General features: G+C 38.3%; 1 protein-coding gene across 2 annotated transcripts in view; it reads right to left on the bottom strand.

The window, feature by feature from the left end:
- Window positions 1–2,863: 2,863 nt before the first annotated feature.
- Window positions 2,864–22,830, bottom strand: part of TRPC3 (transient receptor potential cation channel subfamily C member 3) — a 52,860-nt gene continuing 32,893 nt past the window's right edge. For both annotated transcript variants that reach the window (XM_081959124.1, XM_081959125.1), the window contains exons 5-12: window positions 18,840–19,056; window positions 17,263–17,496; window positions 15,105–15,369; window positions 13,686–13,881; window positions 12,692–12,901; window positions 9,942–10,025; window positions 7,934–8,009; window positions 2,864–4,325 (exon numbers count right to left, since the gene is read on the bottom strand). In XM_081959124.1, coding sequence (XP_081815250.1) covers window positions 4,183–4,325; window positions 7,934–8,009; window positions 9,942–10,025; window positions 12,692–12,901; window positions 13,686–13,881; window positions 15,105–15,369; window positions 17,263–17,496; window positions 18,840–19,056 — 1,425 coding nt within the window. In that variant the 3' untranslated portion in view covers window positions 2,864–4,182. The remainder of the gene's footprint in view (window positions 4,326–7,933; window positions 8,010–9,941; window positions 10,026–12,691; window positions 12,902–13,685; window positions 13,882–15,104; window positions 15,370–17,262; window positions 17,497–18,839; window positions 19,057–22,830) is intronic.

Raw genomic sequence — 22,830 nt, 5'->3', positions numbered from 1 at the left:
ATTATCGCATAATAATAATTCGAGGCCTGTGTTCAGGTGACCGCTACCTAGTTAGTTAACTGACACGTGTTGGATGTTGTTATTAAAGAACCGTGGTTTACTCAATTAATTTACGGGCTGTACAATTCCCTACAATACCACTAACAAATTGGTATAGCATGTCCGTTAATGGTCGTCTAGTTTGTGGTTCATCGTGCTGGGCAAAAAAAATAATCGGTGTATGCAGTATTTTAATTGAAGGTACATAGAGAAAAATGTGAACAGATTTGAAAAAGTAACATGCGAAAATATCGTGACAATTAAGTTGAATTTTGAGTAGAAGAAGCAGAGTGACCATAAATCTGTGTCCGAAAGGTGCTTTTTCAAGAAGCCTCTATTCAGCTCTGAATAGAGGCTTCTTCAGCTTCATAAATGCTACGATTAGTGAATACATATAGTGCAATTTGTATCTGTTAAACTTAAGATTCATGTGGTTCTTCATGGCTTAGCCTTAGATCAGTGAATACAGGTAGTCCTTGACTTGTGAGCAATGTTGTATTAACCATTAAGCCGACTAAGCATATGCTTAGGGCACCAGGCCCAAAGGGGGCACCACAATGTTGAGAAAGAAAAAAAAACCACTGAAGATTTGTACAATATATACAAAGGAGGGAGGGGCACCAAGATTTGTCAGTGCTTAGGGCACCAGTGAGCCTTAATCCGCCAGTTTATGAGTCATGACCATTCATTCAGCAGTCTAGGTCTAGGATCACCACCCCACCACTCCAGCCAATCCAAATTCTGCCTAACACTGCAACATGGAGAGCCTAGATTGCATGGCTGCCTTGGTTAATGATAGCAATAACTTAAGGATCGTAATTCTGGACTCAATTTGTGATCATAGGTCAACGACTACTTGTACTGAACTATATAAATTAGAATGTTGTAATGGCCTCTTACCAGGTTGCAGTAGAGATATGGGAAGCCAGTCAGGTCTTCTCAGCTATTCCTCAGCAGCAAGTAAGATATTTTGCTGCCAAAGATCTCACAGTTAGTTTGTGTGACCTGTACCCAAACAACTGCATTGAATAAATCATTGGAAGTTGACCACTGGAAGTAGGTAATGCAAGCACAGCTAATTGAACATTCAATGATGTTTGAAGTTCATTGCTTTCTTCTTTTCTAATCCTTTTTTTCTTGGGTGATGCACATTAATCTTCATATAGTAAACCTTTTGGGTAGAGGTGATTTGAATATTATTCATTTTGTATTAGCCACTAAGAACTTTTGCAGCTAAATTCAGAACAAAAATAAATTAGGACAAATAAACTGAAATATAGAACAATTTCTTTAATAATTGATAATACTTAATTCAGATCAAGCTATTTTATACTCTTCATTTGAATCTTACATAGTACTGAAAAAGTATTCTAGAAATGAAAGTTGAAATCAGAATTGGGCAAATGCCAGATAACTTGGGAGATTTGGATGTAAATAAAATAAACTCCAAAAGCACTTGTCTGCATTCCATTTATTTTTAGGGTTTTCTTTCCCAGATAACAGGAGTGTAGCAACTTTCCTGTCTCCTTATTCCTTTAGATCAGTGGTTCTCAACCTTCCCAATGCCGCGACCCTTTAATACAGTTCCTCATATTGTGGTGACCTCCAACCATAAAATTGGTGTCTCGGTTCCTAAGACCATCGAAAATATGTGTTTTCCGATGGTCTTAGGTGACCCCTGTGAAAGGGTCATTCGACCCCCAAAGGGGTCCCGACCCACAGGTTGAGAACCATTGCTTTAGATCAAACTCAGACATAAACTTTCTTTAGCCTGTTGTCTTCATAGCACTTTGCTTCATAGTTTTTAAAGTTCATACTTCTCCAGATATTTTGCCTATTTTAGTCTTAAATGCTTTGTATAATCTCTTTCAGAGAATGTAGACTAAAGTTGCAGTTGTACAATTGCATGCCATTTCTATCTTCAAAGTAAATCATTCCCACTATAAAATCCAACAGTATGTCACTGTATCTTTCCTCTGGCTTAACTAGATAATTTCGGCTCACCCTTCTTCCTATAATCTTCCCAGTCTTCAATAACAGATTTTTTTTTAAAAAAAAACGTTATTCATGAACAATGAGACCTTCTGAGGAATTCTAGCTGGTAGTCCTTGACTTACAACAGTTCATTTAGTGACTGTTCAAAGTTACAAAGGCACTGAAAAAGTGACAAGACCATTTTTCATACTTAAGACCATTGCAGCATCCCCATAGACATGTGATCAAAATTTGGATACTTGGCAACTAATATTTAAGATGGTGGCAATGTCCCAGGATCATGTGATCGATAACCTTTTGCAACTTCGTACAAGCAAGTCAATGGGAAAGCCAGATTCACTTAGCAACCCTGCTACTAACTTAACTTTAGTGATTCACTTAATGACTGTGGCGAGAAAAGTTGTAAAATGGGCCAAGTTCAGTTGTTAAATGTTTCACTTGGCAGTATCAATTTTCGATTCAGTTGTGGTTGTAGGACGAGGACTATCTCTACAAAGTCATTTATCAAAATCTAGATAGTGTCCTCTTAACAGTATTCAGGAAAAATCTCCAAAACAATTTTTAAAAAATTCCTTTAAATTAATTTACAGCTTAATAGTGATTTATTAATACATATGCTTGCCTGCTTAATAAAGATTAAATATTGCTTGGCTTTGTAAAGAATAAATATACTGGTATGTAAAATAAAATCCTGCATATCAAATTTGTATAACAGTTTTAGAATATGGAACTGTAGCCTGTTGCTTATTTGAATGAACAGGATTTCTCTTCTATCCCCTGCCCCAAACTCACAGATAAAAGTACAAGGACAATATAAGTCCATAAAGTATGAATATTTTATTTAACAAGTAAGCATCAGAGGCATTATTTAGAACAATGTAACAAAACTTCAGCCCTGCATAGGATCTAGCATTAAAAAAAAAATTACATGAAAATGTATGTTTGACAGTTTGCATTAACTAGAAGTAAAAAACAACAGCAACCTTGTTTCATATTCTGAAAGCAAATATGATACAAAACATATGAGATAAATGTAAAAGCATTATTAATAATATAATTATATTTTTATCTTCAGTATCAGACATTCAGTTCCCATGGCATAGCTTTGAGCTTTCTCAAAAAAAGAAAGTAAGTGGACATGATTCAGTGAAATTAAGCTAGAGGTACCAGATCTGGGCTGTAAGCACTTAAGATTTTCAGTATCTTTTTCTTGCCATCTTGTAATCATTCAGATTTTTGCAACCCAGATTTTTTCTCCCTTCCTTCCTTGAAGTGTGTTTGATTCTCAGAGAAACGGCCTGCACAAGTGGCATGTTTTTTTTTTCCCAGAAGTTGTTTACCTCCTTCCTAAGTCTCAGAGAAAGTGACAGGCCCAAAGTCACTTACCCAGGCTTTGTGCCTAAAGTGGGACTAAACTTAGTTTCCCAGTTTCTAGCCTGATGTCCTAACCACCACACGAAACTAGCTTTCATAGTAGTCCTGGATAAGTAGTTAAAACATTTTCAGTTCTGTACAATAGTACAAACTATTAAACTTAATGGCCTACTTCTAAGTAAGCATGCATAAGATCCGACATTACAATGGACTCACTGAAATCAGTGAAATTCAAAGCAGTTCTAGCTAATTTCAGTGGATCTATTCTAGGCACTACTACTTCCTGAAACAATCCATTAATTTTAGAAAGATTATATCTTTTAAATGATCATGCTTAACTCTTGATAATTCATTTCAAGTAATCCCTCCTGAGCGGCTGAACTTTTGGTATTGTATCTCAAAAAAATGTTCACAGCAATAACATGAGAACAGACATGCAGTGCAATCCTAAAGTTTAAATCTACAGTATTTTTTCATTTGCTACAAATATTATTCATTTTACTAATAGAACTGTTAGCAATGAAAAATTATTTAGGTACAATTGTACTGTATTAAATAAATCCAAAATATGTTTTATACCTTAAATAAACATAAATTGTTTGTATGTAAATTCATAAAATCTTCTAAGACTGTATTTAAAATTAAGCTGTACATAAAGTCATTTAGTACTAAAAATTTACATATTTTTCAAGTATGAATCACTCAGAAATATTATTGCCAATGCTTGTGCTATAGTCAAAATCCAGGTAATAATCTCCAAAATATCATTTGGGATCATTCACATCTTGATATATTTGGGTTGAGTTTTTCACTTAATTTATGTATGAGAATTGCTAATTCTTCTGTTGCTTGAGATTTGTCTTCCAAAAGTTCATAGCGAAGACTAGAAATATCTTGTTTAATTTCCTTTAATTCACCTGTGTAAAACCAAAAAAGACTTTTAACATTACTTGATAAAGTATCCTCTGCTACATTGTTCATAGTGGTTCATAAGACCAAGCAGTTGAAGTTCTTCAATTTATATTGATGAATCATCACATAAACAGATATTCAAAGTCATTACAATTGAAAGCTTTGAAAAAAATGTGAAATGACTGAAAGTTGTACTATAACCTTTACTTTTTTCAATTTGTCTTTCAAACAAAAAGTTTCACAGTCAAGCAATGATGATACATCTCCGACAGCATGGTCTACTTGCCGTGGTCTACTTGCCATGGGATAATTCACTATGGGACAATTCAGCAATTCAATTTAATTATTTCAAATAATTTTTGAAAATATTTTAATTTTTGTCATTTACATTTCATTTTGTCCCTCTTTGCCATTCTCTCTTTAATGATTCTATTTTACTATTTCTTTGATATTAGTGTAAATCTTGTACTGTGTTGAGTTGTCCTGCAGTGACTTGGGCAATTGGCCATGGACAGTTGACCATGGCAAGTTGGCTTTCCAGAATCTTTAACAACCTGCATAATAATGTCTCTTCTTGAGGTAAAATTCCTCAAACAAAGAAGCAAACAAATATAACCTCCTCTCCAGTTCATATGGAGTTCATGGAATTCGTATGAGCAAAAAGTTGTTAATTTAGTATGTTGCACAGTCCTATGAATTATTTGACAAAAATTCAAGTTCAAAGAACATTTACCAAGTAAGAATTCATAATATTATTTACTTAAAAAGTAAACAGCAGGCAGTTCGGCTTGTTTTTAACTTTCAGTGTAATCTGTACTCAATATACATTATAAAACTATACTAAAAATCCTGACATTCATTTTAAGAGCGTGCAATTTGAATAAAAGATCAGTAATCTTAAAACTGTAGAACTATAGAATAATTAGTTTCAAAATTTGACTTTTTTTTTTAATCTGTTCTGAATGCAAAATAAATTAAGATATTTGAAACTGAATTTAAAAAAAATCCTGGGATCTTGTTTTTAATGAGGAAGGGATTCAGGTTTACATAGAGTAACAAAAAAACTAAAAAGAACCCACCCACCTGCAAATATAAAATGTATATTGTATGTATGTTTATGTGTTTATCAAACAATCAAATAACTGTTCTTTTTACAATACAATAGCAGAGTTGGAAGGGACCTTGGAGGTCTTCTAGTCCAACTCCCTGCCTAGGCAGGAAACCCTATACCGTTTCAGACAAATGGCTATCCAACATCTTCTTAAAGACTTCCAGTGTTGGGGCATTCACAACTTCTGGAGACAAGCTGTTCCACTGATTAATTGTTCTAACTGTCAGGAAATTTCTCCTCAGTTCTAAATTGCTTCTCTTGATTAGTTTCTACCCATTGCTTCTTGTACTACCCTCAGGTGCCTTGGAGAATAATTTGACTCCCTCTTCTTTGTGGCAACCCCTGAAATATTGGAACACTGCTATCATGTCTCCCCTAGTCCTCCTTTTCATTCAACTAGACATACCCAGTTCCTGCAACCGTTCTTCATATGTTTTAGTCTCCAGTCCCCTAATCATCTTTGTTGCTCTTCTCTGCACTAGAGAGTCTCCACATCTTTTCTACATCGTGGCGACCAAAACTGAATGCTGTATTCCAAGTGTGACCTTACCAAGGCATTATAAAGTGGTATTAACACTTCATGTGATCTTGATTCTATCCCTCTGTTTATGTAGCCTAGAATTGTGTTGGCTTTTTTGGCAGCTGCTGCCCACTGCTGGTTCATATTTAAATGGTTGTCCACTACCATGTTTCCCCGAAAATAATACAGGGTCTTATTTTCTTTTGCCCCACGAAATATGGCCTCGGGCTTATAGGGGAGGACTTATTATTTTCTGGGGCAGATCAGAAGCGAGACGAGCCTTTTACCTTTTCAGCTCCGTCACGTTCCTTGCCATTGTGTTCAGGGAAGCCGTTAGTAAAAAACGCTTCTCACGAGTTCAATCAAACTTCTTGAAGTCGTGAGAAGGGTTTTTTTTAACCAGGGGCTTCCCTAGACACAATGGCGAGGAACACGACGGACCTGAAAAGGTAAGAGGCGCGTCTCGCGGAAAGGTCTGTTGCGTTCCTCGTCCTTTCGTCTAGTGAATCCCCTTGTAAAAAAAACCTCATGAGTTCAACTCGCGAGGTTTATTTTACAAGGGACTTAAATGGACGAAAGGACGAACGCAACGGACCTGGAAAGGTAAGAGGCCCGCCTCACTTCTCCCCCCCCCACCTGCCACCCCTCACTAAAGGGGCGGCGGGGAAGGGAACCAGGCAGGCTGCCTTTACCATTAGGGTGAGGTGGGCGGTGTTTTTTTGCGTGAGAAGGAAGAGACAGGAGGGGGTGATTGCATTGCTGGCCTGCCGCTCTTTTTGCGGCAGTCTCATTTTGCGCGAGTGGGAAGGGCAGGGGGTGGAAGCACTTTGCTTTACCTGCCGCTGTTTTTGTGGCTGGCTCTTTTTGTGCGGGAGGGAAGGGCGGGAGGGTGGAAGCACTTTGCTTCGCCTGCCATTGTTTTTGTGGCAGGCCCTCTTTTTGCCCTGCAAGCTGTACCGGTAGGTGGTACAATGGGAATGGCGGGGACCGGTTGCGCATGCACTTAAATACTTGGGGCAGGCTTATTTTCGGAGAAGGGCTTATTATGGTGCATGCCCTGAAAAGCCCGATTGGGCTTATTAGCAGGGCATGTCTTATTTTCGGGGAAACACGGTAGGACTCCCAATATCCCCCTCACAGTTACTACTATTGAGCAAGGTACCACCTATACTGTACCTGTGCATTTCATTTTTCTTGCCTAAATGTAGAACCTTACTCTTTTCATCATTGAATTTCATTTTATTAGATAGTGCCCAATGTTCAAGTTTGTCAAGATCCTTCTGTATCTTAAGCTTATCTTCTGGAGTGTTGGCTATTCCTGCCAACTTGGTGTCATCTGCAAATTTGATGAGTTCCCCATTTATTTCCTCATCCAAATCATTGATGAAGATGTTGAAGAGTACTGGGCCTAAAACAGAGTCTTGGGGTACTCCACTGCATACTTCCCTCCATGTAGAAGATGCAATTCCATTGAGGACTACACGTTGAGTGCGGTTGGTCAGCCAGTTTATGATTTTCTTTTTATATAAACTTCTCATATCTTAAAGCACATCAGTACCCTAGAGAGATTTAGGTCATGTATTTTATCAGCTAATTTTAGAAGTGAACTCGTGGATATTTCTAAAGGTTAAGACTACTGCATTTTGAAGCTTTAATATTTTAGGCATTTTTCAAGTATTTTTATAATTTGGCTCATGCAGTAGTTAAAAGTTTATTTTTATAAAATAATTTATCCAAATGCAAATCATTTATTAATTTAATTAGTTTAGATTACTAAGAAAAACACTACATCTAATATTAGATACACTATTTCACCCACTTCATTATTTTTACCATATTTACAGTGTTAAATATCTGATTTGAAGCCCAAATAAGACAGAATATTTCCTCCCACAATTGAAACCTCTGGTTTCTCAAATACTAACACTTTTATTTTTCTTTTGCATTTATAATACTGTATGAATACCTCTATACGCTCTTACCTTCATTGACTTCATCGTTTTCCTTGTCTACCTGGGCTTTCAAAACGTAACGTTTTATAAGTCTCTTCATGATTTGCTATTGGAGGGAAAAACTTAATCAAATATTTATTTATGTATTTATTTATTTGCCATCCTAATTTTAAATCCTCAAAGTCCTGAAAAGAAGATCTGAATCTTCATCTGTAATAAGGTCAGGCTATAGGATACAAGTTACAGGATTTAGTTCCTCTGAAGTAACTTCCATTTTAGTGCAATCAAACATTCATTTTCAAGTTTTTACACAATAAGTAGAGCTTATTGTGTAAAGAGACATAAAAATAATAATAAGAGACAAATAAGAGACATTCAATTGTATGATCTTAAAATCCTTTTTAAATTATGATTTTTATAAAATTATTTTTGTATAAAAATCAATTATCACAATAAAGAAAAGAAGTCATGGGCACTTTTGTATACTCGTTTTAAAATTAAGGGTATTATATGAAACAAATTAGAACAATACGCTGGGAAAGAAGCAAAACAAGAAAAAAAACAGTTTAGTTTGAATGAACTACCTGCCCTTATGCAAGTTGTGTATCTCTGCTAACTATTCTTACTGTTTAACAAACGCTTATCTAAGCAGTTCTTGTGGACACGACTGCATGGATAGATGAATACCAAAATTCCCCCCCCCCCCAAATTTCATTCAAAAAGAGATGTGGCTTTATCCACGTTTGCACACATGCACATGCCCTAACATCACTAATTTTCCATATGCTCCTACAATATTATATTTATCTTATTCATAATTCACAAGTCAACAGTCTTAAATTGGTACTATTGGTACTGGTATAAAAGTAATATTTCCTTATTTAACATAATTGCAATCTCAAAATTGCAGAATCTCCTCTTGTTTTCTACTCAATATTTGGAGGCAAAGTCAGACGACTATAATATGTCTCGCTAGTAGCGTTTTGGGGGCATTTTTGGGATGCTTACTTGTTCTAACCATGCCTGTCCCAATGACCTATATTTGTTTTTGACACCAATTTCCTTCTGCCAATAAGACAAGAAAATATGATAAAAGACCTGTATTTCCTTCAGAAATAAAAAGGCCCATCTGTGCTAATCCACTGAACCAACAGCTTAAAATGCAACACAGTATTTTCTTCGTTACTTTGGTTGTTAATTTACCCATTCCCTGTTATTGTCATTGTCAATCATTTCCCTTCTTCCCTTGAAGAAATGGGAGTTATTGTACAGAAGATGACTGTACAGAAGATATTTAATTGCTAAGTCATGGCAGTATTAATCTTTCTCATAAGCTATTTCTACTGTCTTCCCATGTATTATTTTATTTTGTATTATTTTAACTTTGGAGCAGGACTGGTACGACACCATCTTAGAGAAGTACAGAGAAACTTCTGAAGTCATACTCATTTGAAACATTTTTCCACTTCTGTAAAGACTTCCAAAGCACTTGCAGTTTAATAAAGTATAACCTTAGGTTATACTTTAAAATATATGATAATGAAGTATGTTAAATAAAATGCATAAAGACATAGGTACGGCACTCTGAATTAACTCCTGGTACCACTTACATCAGTATCTACAGGATAGACAATAGGTTGCTTTTTATAGGATTCAGAATCTGGGTTATGACTCCCATAGCAGCCAACACAGATACAGGTGCATGCATATAGTCTCCCTCCGGCAGTTGTAGTGAATTGTCTACAGGAAACGGTCATCATTTAAGTGATGCCAACAAGGAAGAGGGATTGTCTGCAGTATTTCCAAGTTGTGGTCTGCTTTAATAATTATGTAGTGAGGGAAACAATTACCAGTTTTTAAGCAAGCAGCAATAGAATGACAACTGGAATTTTATCTCCCAAGAAGATGTAAGAAAACCTATTACAGTTAAACATAGATCATTCTAGGTATGTAATATGCCTGATTTCTACCATAAATGGAAACAATCCTAATGCATTTCATATGGGTTTGAATGCACATTATCCAAGTAACTGCTTACCTGATAGCGTGAAGGTTGATTGAGAATGCTATTAAAACTGTGTGATTCAAAAACTCTTGAGTTGGACTGAGAAAAGAGATTTAGCTAGAAAACAATATAGCTGAATTAAAATATATTCCATAATATTTGCTACTATATATGATGCTAATACTTAATGATTGATGACAGAAATTAGTACCATTCAGGATAAAATTTTGAAAGAAACAAGTTTCAATTTGTGATATTACTTATACATACATACATACATACATACATACATACATACATACATATATATATTCCTAGATTGAATAATGCACTTAAATAGAAATATATTATTTTAACCTTTTCCTAAACCAAGCACATAAAAAAGAATGCATACTCCTGAAAAACAATTATTACTGTACACATCTTACACAGCCTAACAACTTCCACATATATAGCTTGTGCTTGGGCTGAACAGGGCATTAGAACTGAACAATATTTATAATAGTAAAATAAATAGTAATGCAATGAATCTGAGAAAAATGTGATTAGTTTGTCAGAAGTAGAGCTTATTATTTTCTGTTATTTTTCATGCATCTGATAGCATAATAAAATAAAATGTATCATTATTAATAGTGAGGTTCAGCTACTGCAATATAGCAAGAGCCTGCTAGGATAGGAGCCATTGACTCGATCAAGACAAAGAAGAGGCAGCATAAAGGATGAAGGCAGGGATAATTCAAACTGATTGATGACACATTCTCCAGACATCCAGTAAGCCAAGGTGTTGCATAAAAAAACTAAAATAAAACCCATTTTCCTTGAAAAAAGAAATTGGATACCAACATATGCATGAAATAAGGAACAATGTATATAGTCTTTGTCCTTGAGACTGGGCATGTAGTAATATATCCTTCATAAAGGCACAATTTTTTGCCGTTGAAGTGACATAAGGCTTGCATACTTATAAGCATTTCTATGCTAAAAAGCCAATTATATAGACAGGGACCTGAGATAATGAAAAAAGGTAGCACTCCTAATATCTGAGCACTTATATTTATTTAGCTGAATTGAAAAGAGCTCTTGCACACTTTGAAGTAAACACGCAGGTTCATGGGTTTCACTCCCGTTGCTGGTACATAGAAAATTCCAAAGATATCTGTCAATGAAATGTTCATTCAAAGTTTTCTAATCCATCCATATCTCAAGTGAACACTTTTGATAGTGCGGCATGCATTAATCAGCATTTTGTATTATTTTAGGTACTATAAATCTCCTTTGAAAACAAAGGAATAGTAAAAAATCATTATTGTTATCAAATTTCATTCTGCCTAAAAATAATTCACTGAAGAAATACTATTCCATATACCATATATACTGTATCATTTACCAATGCAATATATTTACATACAGTCCTATCTATATTTCCTAATGCAATAAAGCTTCATCTTTGGAAGAGATATGGAGGCAGGATAACAAAGCTATCCCATTATGTTACAACAAAGGCACCTCTTTCTCTGGAATGTTTCCAAGAGCTGGAATCTAAGCACTTAATTAGTGAATCAGATTTTATAACTATAACATAAATATTAAATGCATGTAATTGAATACATAATAAGGGGATGCAAAATTTAGAATCTATCTAATTACAAGAAAGAGAATTAGTGCTTTTTACTGAAAGTGAAAATAGAAGTACAGGTAGTCCTCGACTTACAACAGTTCATTTAGTAACCAAAGTTACAACAGCACTGAAAAAGTGACTTATAACCATTTTTCACAGTTACAACCCTTGCTGCATCCCCATGATCATGTATCATAATTCAGAAGCTTGGCAACTGGTTTATATTTTTGACCATTGCTATGTCGCAAGGTCATACAATCACATTTTACAACCTTCTGACAAGCAAAGCCAATGGGGAAACCAGATTCATTAACAACCGGGTTATTAACTTATCAACTGCAGTGATTCACTTAACAACTGGGGCAAGAAAGGTGGCAAAATGGGGCAAAATTTGCTTAACAAATGTCTCACTTAACAGCAGAAATTTTAGGTTCAATTGTGATAATTCGAGGAATACCTGTACCATAAATAACACTGAGATTAGACAAAGAGCAGGACACTGATAGACACTGTACAGCTTAACTCTATACTTCACTGTCCCTTGTGGTCACTACACTGTGATGTGATGAAGAGTCATAGTCACTTAAGTCCTACTACATATAGTCTTCACTTACCAATTGTTTGAAGTTATAACAGGACAACCCCCTGCCCCAAAGTTACAACCTATCCTTGAAGTTACAACTACTGCACGCACACACACTTGCAGTCACAGAATAGCATTTCAGGCACTTGACAACGATTTAAAACATTTTTGCTAGTTCAGAAGAATAATTTGCTTAACAACCATGTAGCCAGTGGTTAACAAACATGCTTAACAACTATGTGATTCACTTAACGATCATGGTGATTTGCTTTTCTACCATTGTACAAACTATCATAAAATCAAGTCAGGTTATATGGCAACCCATTTAATAACTGCAATGACTTATGACCAAAATTTCAGGCCCAAATGTCATTAGGTGATGTCATTAGGTGAGGACTACCTGTAGTCCCTTTTTGCACTCATTTAGGTGGGTAAATGGATATGACTTCAGTACTGACATTGCAAAAATGCAGAATTTAACCCGAGAAAGCATGTCTTTTACATGAAAACCATAATTTAGGATTCAGCAAATTAGACAAAAATAAAAAAACAGTTTTATAAAACAAAACCCGGTGAACCTACCCTGGATTTTGAGTTACCTATTCCCATTTCCATGTCTTTCTGTAATCTTTTCCTTCTGCACCTCAATAATTTAATGATCTTCATGAAGAGATAAAAGAACGATTTGGGACTTGGTACAAGACTGAATGGGGGTGGTAGGGTTTTTCCATCATCAAAGTATGATAACCATAGTTTGGAACGAGCAAATTTCCACTCCACATCACTGTCGTCCTATGTCAGAAACAAACAAAAAAAAAATTCTACTCACAGTACTTTGCTCCTTTTTATTATGAAGTAAATGCTGCTACTTTCTCATCTTTTCAGAATTTTGTCAGTGTAAATATATAGATCTACTGTTTTACCAGAAAAATCTACTTACAGAAAAATATATTCTAAGCCAGGGGTGTCCAAACTTGGCAACTTTAAGACTTGTGGACTTCAACTCCCAGAATTCCCCAGCTAGCTGTCTGGGGAATTCTGGGAGTTGAAGTCCACAAGTCTTAAAGTTGCCAAGTTTGGACACCCCTGTTCTAAGCACTTCCAAAATCTTAGGTAAAACAAGATATTTTTTATTCTCTTCTATTAAACAACTGACTCATTTTGAAACAGTAGAAATAGAATTTTACTAATATTAATCCACATTTTAATTTGATTGCTAGGTAGTACATATTAAAAATTAAACATCTAAACGAAACACAAGAAAAATTAGATATAGGGAAATCAATTGGTTATATCAGTGGTTCTTAACATTTTCTTCACGATGGACCCCTTTTAAATACTTTTTGCGGCCACGGATGATTGCCACAGATCACCAAGACTTAACTCAAGATTTAAATCATAATATTTCTTCAAGCCTTCGTGGATCCCTTGTAACAACATCGTAACTCCTCCAGACGTCCGCAGATCTAAAGTTGAGAACCAGTGGGGTATATCCATTTCCACAACTGAGCAGAGGAAACTATCAAAATCAAAATGATTTCTTAGTTCTAAATATATGAATACTATTGAGACATACCTCTATTTCTTGGTATGAACTGTTAATCATTGCAATCAGCATGTTGAGTAAAACCACAACCATTGTTACATTGTATATTCCATATAACACATAACCAATATTTTCGATGAACTTATGATCATATTTGAGGACAACTGATGTAACTTCTGATAAGCCAAATATTGACCAAAATAAAGTCTTAAAGCTTTCTTCAACACTGCATGAAAAGGGGGAAAAAAGCATTAGCTGATTATAAGTTTTATAATTTAATTACCTTAATAAACAAAGCGATAGAGGGCCTAATGCACAGAACATAAAATACTTTCACTGAAACTGATTATGCTATGCCCTATTGCATATAGCCAATTAAATTTGTGGATGTGGAACTATATTGTTTAACAGTACCGTTAAGTCACTATTTCTGATAACTTAAATATTAGGTATTTATATTTATGTTATAGCCTTACAACTTATATTGATTCACTGTCAAACAGAAAATAATTCCTAATTCTAAAATATTACCAACCAGCACCACAAGAATGAATGGAGACAGCAATCTGGCTTGACATTATACAAAACCAGAATTGAATGATGCTTTACTAAATATCATTTAGTTGGATTTCTGCAATATATACAGTCATAAACCAAAGTTTCAAGCTACAATAGCTGGGTTTACATATGAGCATATATAGACCCAGTGCAATAACAATAACTACAAAGGTAGACTTCTCCCAAATGGTAAATTCAGAAACAATTACGGCAAATAAACATAACAGAAAATATTAGGTAAATGCAAAGTAAACATCAATTTAGAAGTAGTCTCAGTTTTTTTGTCATCCATTCTATTACTTTATAGTTCAAGTTGAACAAACTAGTGCCCTTTTGATGTTTTAATAACTTGTACAATTCCTTACTATTAACTATTCTTGCTGTATCTAATGTGTGTGTCTAAAAGTCCAAAACTTTTCAAGGACCCCAGGTTAATTAGTCTTGTAATGACTGATTCAGCTGATGAAAGTGACAAGTGTTAGTTGTTTTCTAGATTGCTGTTGTATAGATAAACATCTTTTCATGTAGCTACAGGTACGATATTGTGTCTTTGAAACAACCATTGTGTGGCTCCTAGTCAGTCTCTTCACCATCTTTCTCAGATGTTTCTAAAACATTTTACTCATGTCTGCGTTTTTATATATCCAGCTCCTTTAATCTAGAATTTCCTTTCCTTCCTCCTTAATTTTATCATTGTCAAATATAGTTTTAATTTCCTTTTCTTTATTTTTCTTACACATCTCTGTAAAAACAAACAAACTGCAAACTGTTTCTGTATAATTGCCAAGAAAACTCCATAAATGTACCTTCCTGTGTATGTAGTCATCAAAACTTTCAGAAAATTTGATCAGAAATAATACAGTAATAATTGTTCCTGCACTTGCTACTTACGTAGTAAATGCTGCATTAACTTTGGCTCCAAGATAGTAAGAGTACAGTATGAACATCCCAATCATAAAAGCAAGAAATACCATAATAAAAAGAACCATAAACTTGAAAATGTCTTTAACAGTTCTTCCAAGTGAAATCTGCAGTGGTCCAAAACTCTCATTTGCAGGTAAAATATAAGCAATCCGAGAGAAACTAAGCACAACAGCAATTGCATAAAGACCTTCCGATATGATTTGTGGATCAGATGGAAGCCATTTATCTCTAGCTAGAAAAAAAATGACATAAACAAGAAGTTTGTTAGTTTTATCTATTTGTTCATTGTGTTGTCAAAACAATAAGCAGTTTTCTGAGTCTATTTCTTTCTATGTGCTGCATGTGCCTGTGACTGTAAATATGGTTTAAAGATCGATGTAAATATTTTCAAATAATTATTGGTCAATAAATATTCTGAGCAGTATTTTCTCTGAACCAATTGAACAACAATTATTTTCTTTAGCAATTCAAATTATATAATGCTTTTGCTTTAATATCCTTTTTAAAATCAAACTAGTTTGCTTTTTATAATTAAAATAAATAAAAAGAATGACTAGAATCTAGAGGGAATAGAATCAAGATCACATGAAGTGTTTAAGCCACTTTATAATGCCTTGGTAAGACCACACTAGGAATACTGCATCCAGTTTTGGTCAGCACAATATTAAAAAAATCTTGAAACTCTAGAAAGAGTGCAGAGCAAAAGGATAGTTAGGAAACTGGAGGCTAAAACATATAAAGAACAGTTGCTGTAACTGGGTATGTCTAATTTAATGAAAAGAAGGAGTGGGGTGACATATAGTAGTGTTCTAATATCTCAAGGGCTGCCACAAAGAAGAGGGAGTCAAGCTATTCTCCAAAGCACCTGAGGGCAGGATAAGAAGCAATAAATGGAAACTAATCAAGGAAAGAAGCAACATAGAACTAGGGAGAAAATTACTAACAGAACAATTAATCAGTGAACTAAACTCACCTTCAGATGTTGTGGGTGCTCCAACACTGGAAGTTTTAAATAAGAGATTGGACAACCATCTCTTCTTAAATTGTATAGGGCTGTGATGGCGAACCTATGCCAGGTTGCCCTGCCAGCTCCAGCGCGCATTGGCCAGCAGACTTTGGCCTTCTTTTTCAGCCATTTTTCACCCTCCGGAGGCTTCCCTGAACCAAAACCACCCACTGCGGAACGGACTTCCGGTTTGTGCATTGGGCCATTCCCTGAAGCTCCGGAGGGCGAAAAACAGCCCTAAGGGCAACCTGGAAGTCACAGTTCCCGAACTTCTGGGTTGCCTGTAGTGCCGTTTTTCACCCTCCAGAATGTGAAAAATGGCACTACGGGCAACCCAGACGTTTGGGAATGGGGACTTCCGGTTTGCCCATAGGCCTGTTTTTCACCCTCCGGAGCCTTCAGGAAAGCCTCCTGAAGGCCCCAGAGGGTAAAAAACAGCACCATGGGCAAACCGGAAGTCCCAATTTCTGAACTTCTGGGTTGCTCATAGTGCCATTTTTTGCCCTCTGGAGGCTTCAGGGAAACATCCTGAAGCATCCGGAGGGCCTCCAGGGAGAGGGCAGGGGAGGCTGTTTTTGCCCTCCCCAAGCTCCTAGAAAGCCTCTCAAGCCTGGGGAGGGTGAAAAAAGCGCGCCAAAAGCGGGGGGGAGGGTGCTGGTTGCACGTGCATGTGCATGCATGCATGCGGGATCGCACGCATAGCATTATGGGTGTGGGCATGCCTGCGCAAGACCCTCCTGCGCCCCCCCCGCTTTTGGCATGGGATCCAAAGCAGGTTAGCCATCACTGGTATAGGGTTTCCTGCCTGAGCATGGGGTTGGACTAGAAGTCCCTTCCAACTCTGTTATTCTGTTAGTAGTCAGAAAAACTAATTAACAACATTCTAACAGCAAAAATATATATAGTTAGATTATAAGAAATCACAATTCAATAGGAGTATACAGTCTATGGCTAATATTCAGCCGCAGAAAGCCTTTCATAAAGTATTGCTAAATCTGCCATGTGAGATAAACATGAAATGTGTTCAGACCTGGCCAATTGAGTGTTAGCTAACCGTGCTTTAATGAATATTAGCCATTTTAATATGCCAGAGAGACACGGCAACATGTTTGAACTTACCATAAGTAAAATACTCTATATCCGGTGGAAGGGTGACTACAGAGAGATCTGTCTCCTGGATATATTTGTCCACATAGTTTTGTGCTTTTGTAGCTTGTAAAAAGGCCAACAGTCTAGCCGTGAAAGCAGCAATAAAAATAGATAACATTCCAAAATCAAGAACATTCCAAAGCTGCAGTATATATTCACGGGGTCCTTCTAGCCAGAGCTCTTTACACTCAGACCACATCATACCTGAAAAAGAAATGCAATGAAATCCAGCTAAATGTAAGTAAGAATGCAACCCAAATACACCAACCTGAGTCACATGACTAATTTGACTTTTTTTATTATACACCTGTGAATGACTATACTTCCAGACCAGAAACAAATAGCATACGTAATGAATGATCAGAATGATACAGATGTTTTAAGGCCTACTTACATTGAATAACATGCCAGTGCATACTATTACAAATTATGCAGTTTCTTACATCATAAAATAGGTGGAATTGGATTATATAGTAGCAGCATCTACACTATTAAAGAAATACAGTAAAAGGTCCTTAAATATTAGGCTAACTCCACTATAATATCAATTACTTAAAAACTTAATGATTGATATGTGGGGGCACTGTACTGTACAACAGTGTTTCTCAACATCCTATTGCTGTCCTGATTTCCAACATAGTCTTGAGTTTAACTCAACTCTGATCTAACCATATCGCTCCTGACGGGTTTTTAACTGGGTATTTTAATTATATTTAATTTCTAGGGGTTTTAAATACTGTATTTTAATTGTTTTATCAATCGACCTCCTCCTTGTGTATGTTTCAGTGTATGTCTTTGTTATATGTTTGTTTTGTTTACATATTTATTTCGTATGTTTCGTTGTACGCCGCCCCGAGTCCTTCGGGAGAGGGTGCGGCTAAGAAATAAATATATTATATTATTATTATTATTTAGAGTTTCTACTTTGCATTGAGTATTACAAGCTATTTAGTTGAGCATTCTGGGTGACTCACCCCTCAGCAAGGTCAGACAACTTTTAAAACTTTCAAAACAGCCAGAAACAAGATTGAAAAGTTCTTTAGTTTGAACATTTGTAATCTGAATCATGATTTCTTTTTGTTGTATGCTTTCTATATTAATAATTCCATAGGTTCTAGAGCAGCGGTCCCCAACCTTTGCTGCTTGGTAATCTGGGGGAGCGGGGGAGAGAATAGGGCTATGTGAGTGGTGGGCCAGTATGCACGTATGTGCATGCAGCTTGACTCATGCAAGTGGTGAGCCGGCACACACATGCGCAACTCGACTTCAAATTGAGATGTGCGTGCATGCACAGAGGCCCACTGCTTGCATGCATCAAGCTGCATTCACATGTGTTCTGTCCCACCATTCATGCGAATCAAACTATGCATGTATGCATCAGCGCCAGCCCATGGCCTGGTTGCGAACAGGCCCAGTAGTGGGCCCCAGCCCGGGGGTTGGGAACCCCATTCTAAAAATCTGCTGAGATGTATTTATCATTATAGCATCAGGCAGAGATGTCAAAAAAATATACACTGCAATAAGGAAATAAGGAAATATATACATACCAAGCACCCATATCATTATCAGCATCTCTGTCCAAGTGAACTGAGTTGTCTTAACTCGAAAGATCTGTTTTGGGTAATCAATAACTGTTTCATTTGGTAATACTGTGATGCCTTCAAATCTATCTGAAGCATTAAATACTAGTAGTCCCAAGAAAATAATGAAGGAGGCCGCATGTGCCACAAATTTCATAAATGGACTCCGGAGAATTTTCCCAAGCTAAGAAAGCAAAGTAAAAGTATGGTTTTTGCTTTGACTTTTTTCATCTATACGTGCTTTCATTTTCATATATAAATAACAATAGCAACAGCACTTAGACTTATATACCATTTCACAGTGCTTTACAGCTGTCTCTAACCAGTTTGCAGAGTCAGCGTATCGCCCCCAACAATCTGGTCCTCATTTTACCAACCTCGGAAGGATAGAACACTGAGTAAATCTTTAGCTGATGAAAATCAAATTGCAGTAGTGCAGACCACTGCCACCACGGCTCTTTGTGTCTAAAGGTATAAGATACCTTGGGATTTCCAAACTTTTAAATTTTGTCCATACATATAATTAACCATATTTCCCCCCCATGTATGAGCTCGCTTATTATTTCTTAAGGTGATACCAGATGAGACAGCTTTTTTTAAAAAAAAACATATCGAAAACAATGGGTTATTTGTATTAGTGAAAGCCACTTTATTTTCATTATTATGGCTATCAAAAGGTGCACAAAGTTTGAAGAAACATTTCATAAATTTTGCAAATAAAGCAGACCCAGTTTGTCCATCTTATTATACAGTAGATGTGTGTGCATTTAAATAAGCAAGCTCAAAATGAAATGGAAAGGGCTGTTTCCAGTTTGAAATGTCATTTTCTCACCTAACCAAGAGGGTTCCAAGCTGAAAACATTTTTGTCAACTTGGGAATCTTTTGAGTAAGGAATTAAAAATTGGAATACTTCTAGTGAAGTCAAAAGTACCCATTTTGCTTTAAAATGTTTAAAGAGGTTTTTGACCACTTCATTTTACCGTAGTTTTCTAAAACAATACATCTTAGATTAGCTCTTTAGTTAACTACAATGACAGATAAACGGCACAAAAACCTTTTATAAGAGGGAAGTGCATAACAAGTAAATCATCTTTTGTAGGTTACTGTTTTCTCAGCAGGTGTGGTGGGATACAGAACTAGTATAGGTGGAATGCAAGGCAAGGTTGTGCTTCCTAATACATGGAATGTCAACTATGTGCTCCCTAGTCCTACTCTAGGCTAACCCATTCATACTGGATGAATTAAGGAAATTAATATATCCTACTGGATTGGGGGGGGGGGGAAGCATTAGCAAGCATCATTTATAGGGCTAGGAAGGGCTGGGATTCCGGGGGAGACATTAAGCCATTCCATTGGGGAGTTCACCATCTCTACTGTTTGTGGGAGAGGCAGATATGGTGGGGGCCGAGGGCCAAATGATGTTCGGAGGACGCGGGTTTGCTGTTTGAGAGCAATCGCGCGTTCCGACCCTCATTGCCCTTCTTGCACCCCCGGGTGCTCGGGATTACAGGACCCTGGCCTCCGGCTGGTGTCACTTAATGCCAGGTATGTGGTACATAAGGCTCCCCTCATTTACGACCTCATACAGGAGGGTAGAGCGGACCTGGCGTGCATTATGGAGACCTGGTTGGGCCATGAGGGGGGGGTGCCCCTTAGCGAACTATGCCCACCAGGCTTCCGGGCGTTTCACCAGCCGAGAGCCCAGGGCAGGGGCGGGGGGGTAGCGGTGGTTATTAGGGAAAGTCTCAGACCTCATGAGGTCACTGTGCCTCAGATAAGCGGGTGTGAGTCCCTCTTTGTGAAGTGGGGCCTTGGAGCTCAGGTGGGCCTTTTTGTTACATACCTGTCTCCCTGCTATGTTTCATCGGCCCTGCCGGAGCTGCTGGATGTATTAGCTGGATTGGCGGTTGATTTCCCCAGGCTCATGGTCCTGGGGGATTTCAATCTGCCCTCCATTGGCGAGACATCCGAGTCAGCTCGGGAGTTCATGGCTTCCATGACAGCTATGGACCTAACTCAGTTAATTCAAGACCCCACCCATAATGGGGGACACACGCTCGACCTGATTTTTGTCTCTGGGCAGTGGATGAATGATCTAGATTTAGGGGATATTTCTATTCAACCCTTGTCATGGTCTGATTATTTCCTCATCAGGCTTGACTTCCATACTGCTACCCCTCGCCGCAGGGAGGGGGAACCGACTAGATGGTTCCGCCCCAGGCACCTGATGGACCCCGAAAGGTTCCTGATGGAGCTTGGGACTTTTCCTGAATCCCTTGCTCACAACTCGACTGAAGCCCTAGTGGGAGCCTGGGATAGAGCTGCCGCTGGGGCTTTGGATCGTGTTGTGCCTTTGTGGCCTCTGACCCGGTGTCGATCCCGGATGGCTCCCTGGTTTACCGGGGAGCTCCGGGAGATGAAACGCCGGAAAAGATGCCTAGAGAGTGGCTGAAGGGCCAGCTGGTCCGAATCTGATCGAACACTAGTAAGAATTTATATTAAATCCTACTTAGTGGCGATAGAAGCGGCAAAACGGCAATATTTTTCCGCTCTTAGCGCGTCCGCAGATAACCGCCCAGCTGCCCTGTTTAGGGTGACCCGCTCCTTACTTAACCAAGGAACTGGGGAAGACCCCTTGCAGGGTAGGGCTGAAGAATTTGTTCAGTATCTGCAGGATAAAATCGCTCAGATCCGGACAGGCTTGGACTCTGACTGGGTAGATTCGGGCGAGCCGACGGGGATGATTCTTGAGGACACTATCTGGGATGGGTTTGACCCTGTGACCCCCGAAGGCATGGACAGGATTATGGGGGGACTCAGTGCTGCCACTTGTGTGCTGGACCCGTGTTCCTCTTGGTTAGTTTCAGCTTCCCGGGAGGTGACACGAGGCTGGCTCCAGGCGATTACCAACGCTTCATTGAGAGAGGGGTTCTTTCCCACCGCCTTGAAGGAGGCAGTGGTGAGGCCCCTCCTCAAGAAGCCTTCCCTGGACCCAGCTTCTTTAGCCAACTATCGTCCGGTCTCCAACCTTCGCATTGTAGCGAAGGTTGTCGAGAGTGTGGTAGCACGTCAGCTTCCCCAGTACCTGGATGAAGCTGTCTACCTGGATCCGTTTCAGTCGGGTTTCAGGCCCGGGTACAGCACGGAGACGGCACTGGTCGCGTTGGTCGATGATCTCTGGCGGGCCCGGGACAGGGGCTGTTCCTCTGTCCTGGTCCTATTAGACCTCTCGGCGGCTTTCGATACCATCGACCATGGTATCCTACTGCGACGACTTGGGGGGTTGGGAGTGGGGGGGCACCGTTTTACGGTTGTTCTCCTCCTACCTGTCGGATCAGTCGCAGTTTGTGTTGACTGGAGGGCAGAGATCGACCCCCAGGCGCGTCACTTGTGGGGTGCCCCAGGGGTCGGTTCTCTCACCCCTCCTGTTCAACATATACATGAAACCGCTGGGCGAGATCATCCATAGTTTTGGGGTACGGTATCATCAATATGCTGATGATACCCAACTTTTCATCTGTACCCCAAACCACCCAAATGATGCCCTCGACGTGATGTCCCGATGCCTGGAGGCTATGTGGATCTGGATGGGGAGGAACAGACTCAAGCTCAATCCCTCCAAGAATGATTGGCTGTGGTTCCCGGCATCCCAATTTGTACATCTTGTTCCATCTTTGAGGATAAGGGGAGAAATTTTAGCCCCCTCAGAGAAGGCTCGCAATCTGGGAGTCCTCTTGGATTCGCGGCTTAGTTTAGAAGAACACCTGACGGCCGTGACCAGGGGGGCCTTTTACCAGGTTCGCCTGGTACGCCAGTTGCGCCCCTTCTTGGATCGGGATGCTCTGTGCACAGTCACTCATGCCCTCGTCCTTTCTCGCCTGGACTACTGCAATGCTCTCTACATGGGGCTGCCCTTGAAGAGCACCTGGAGGCTTCAGCTGGTCCAGAATGCGGCCG

This window comes from Natrix helvetica (assembly GCF_964273705.1).
Source record: "Natrix helvetica genome assembly, chromosome: 7".
NCBI classification, from domain to species: Eukaryota; Metazoa; Chordata; class Lepidosauria; order Squamata; family Natricidae; genus Natrix; species Natrix helvetica.
The sequence above is the reverse complement of the archived record's forward strand: the minus strand, read 5'-3'. Positions and strand labels throughout refer to the sequence as shown.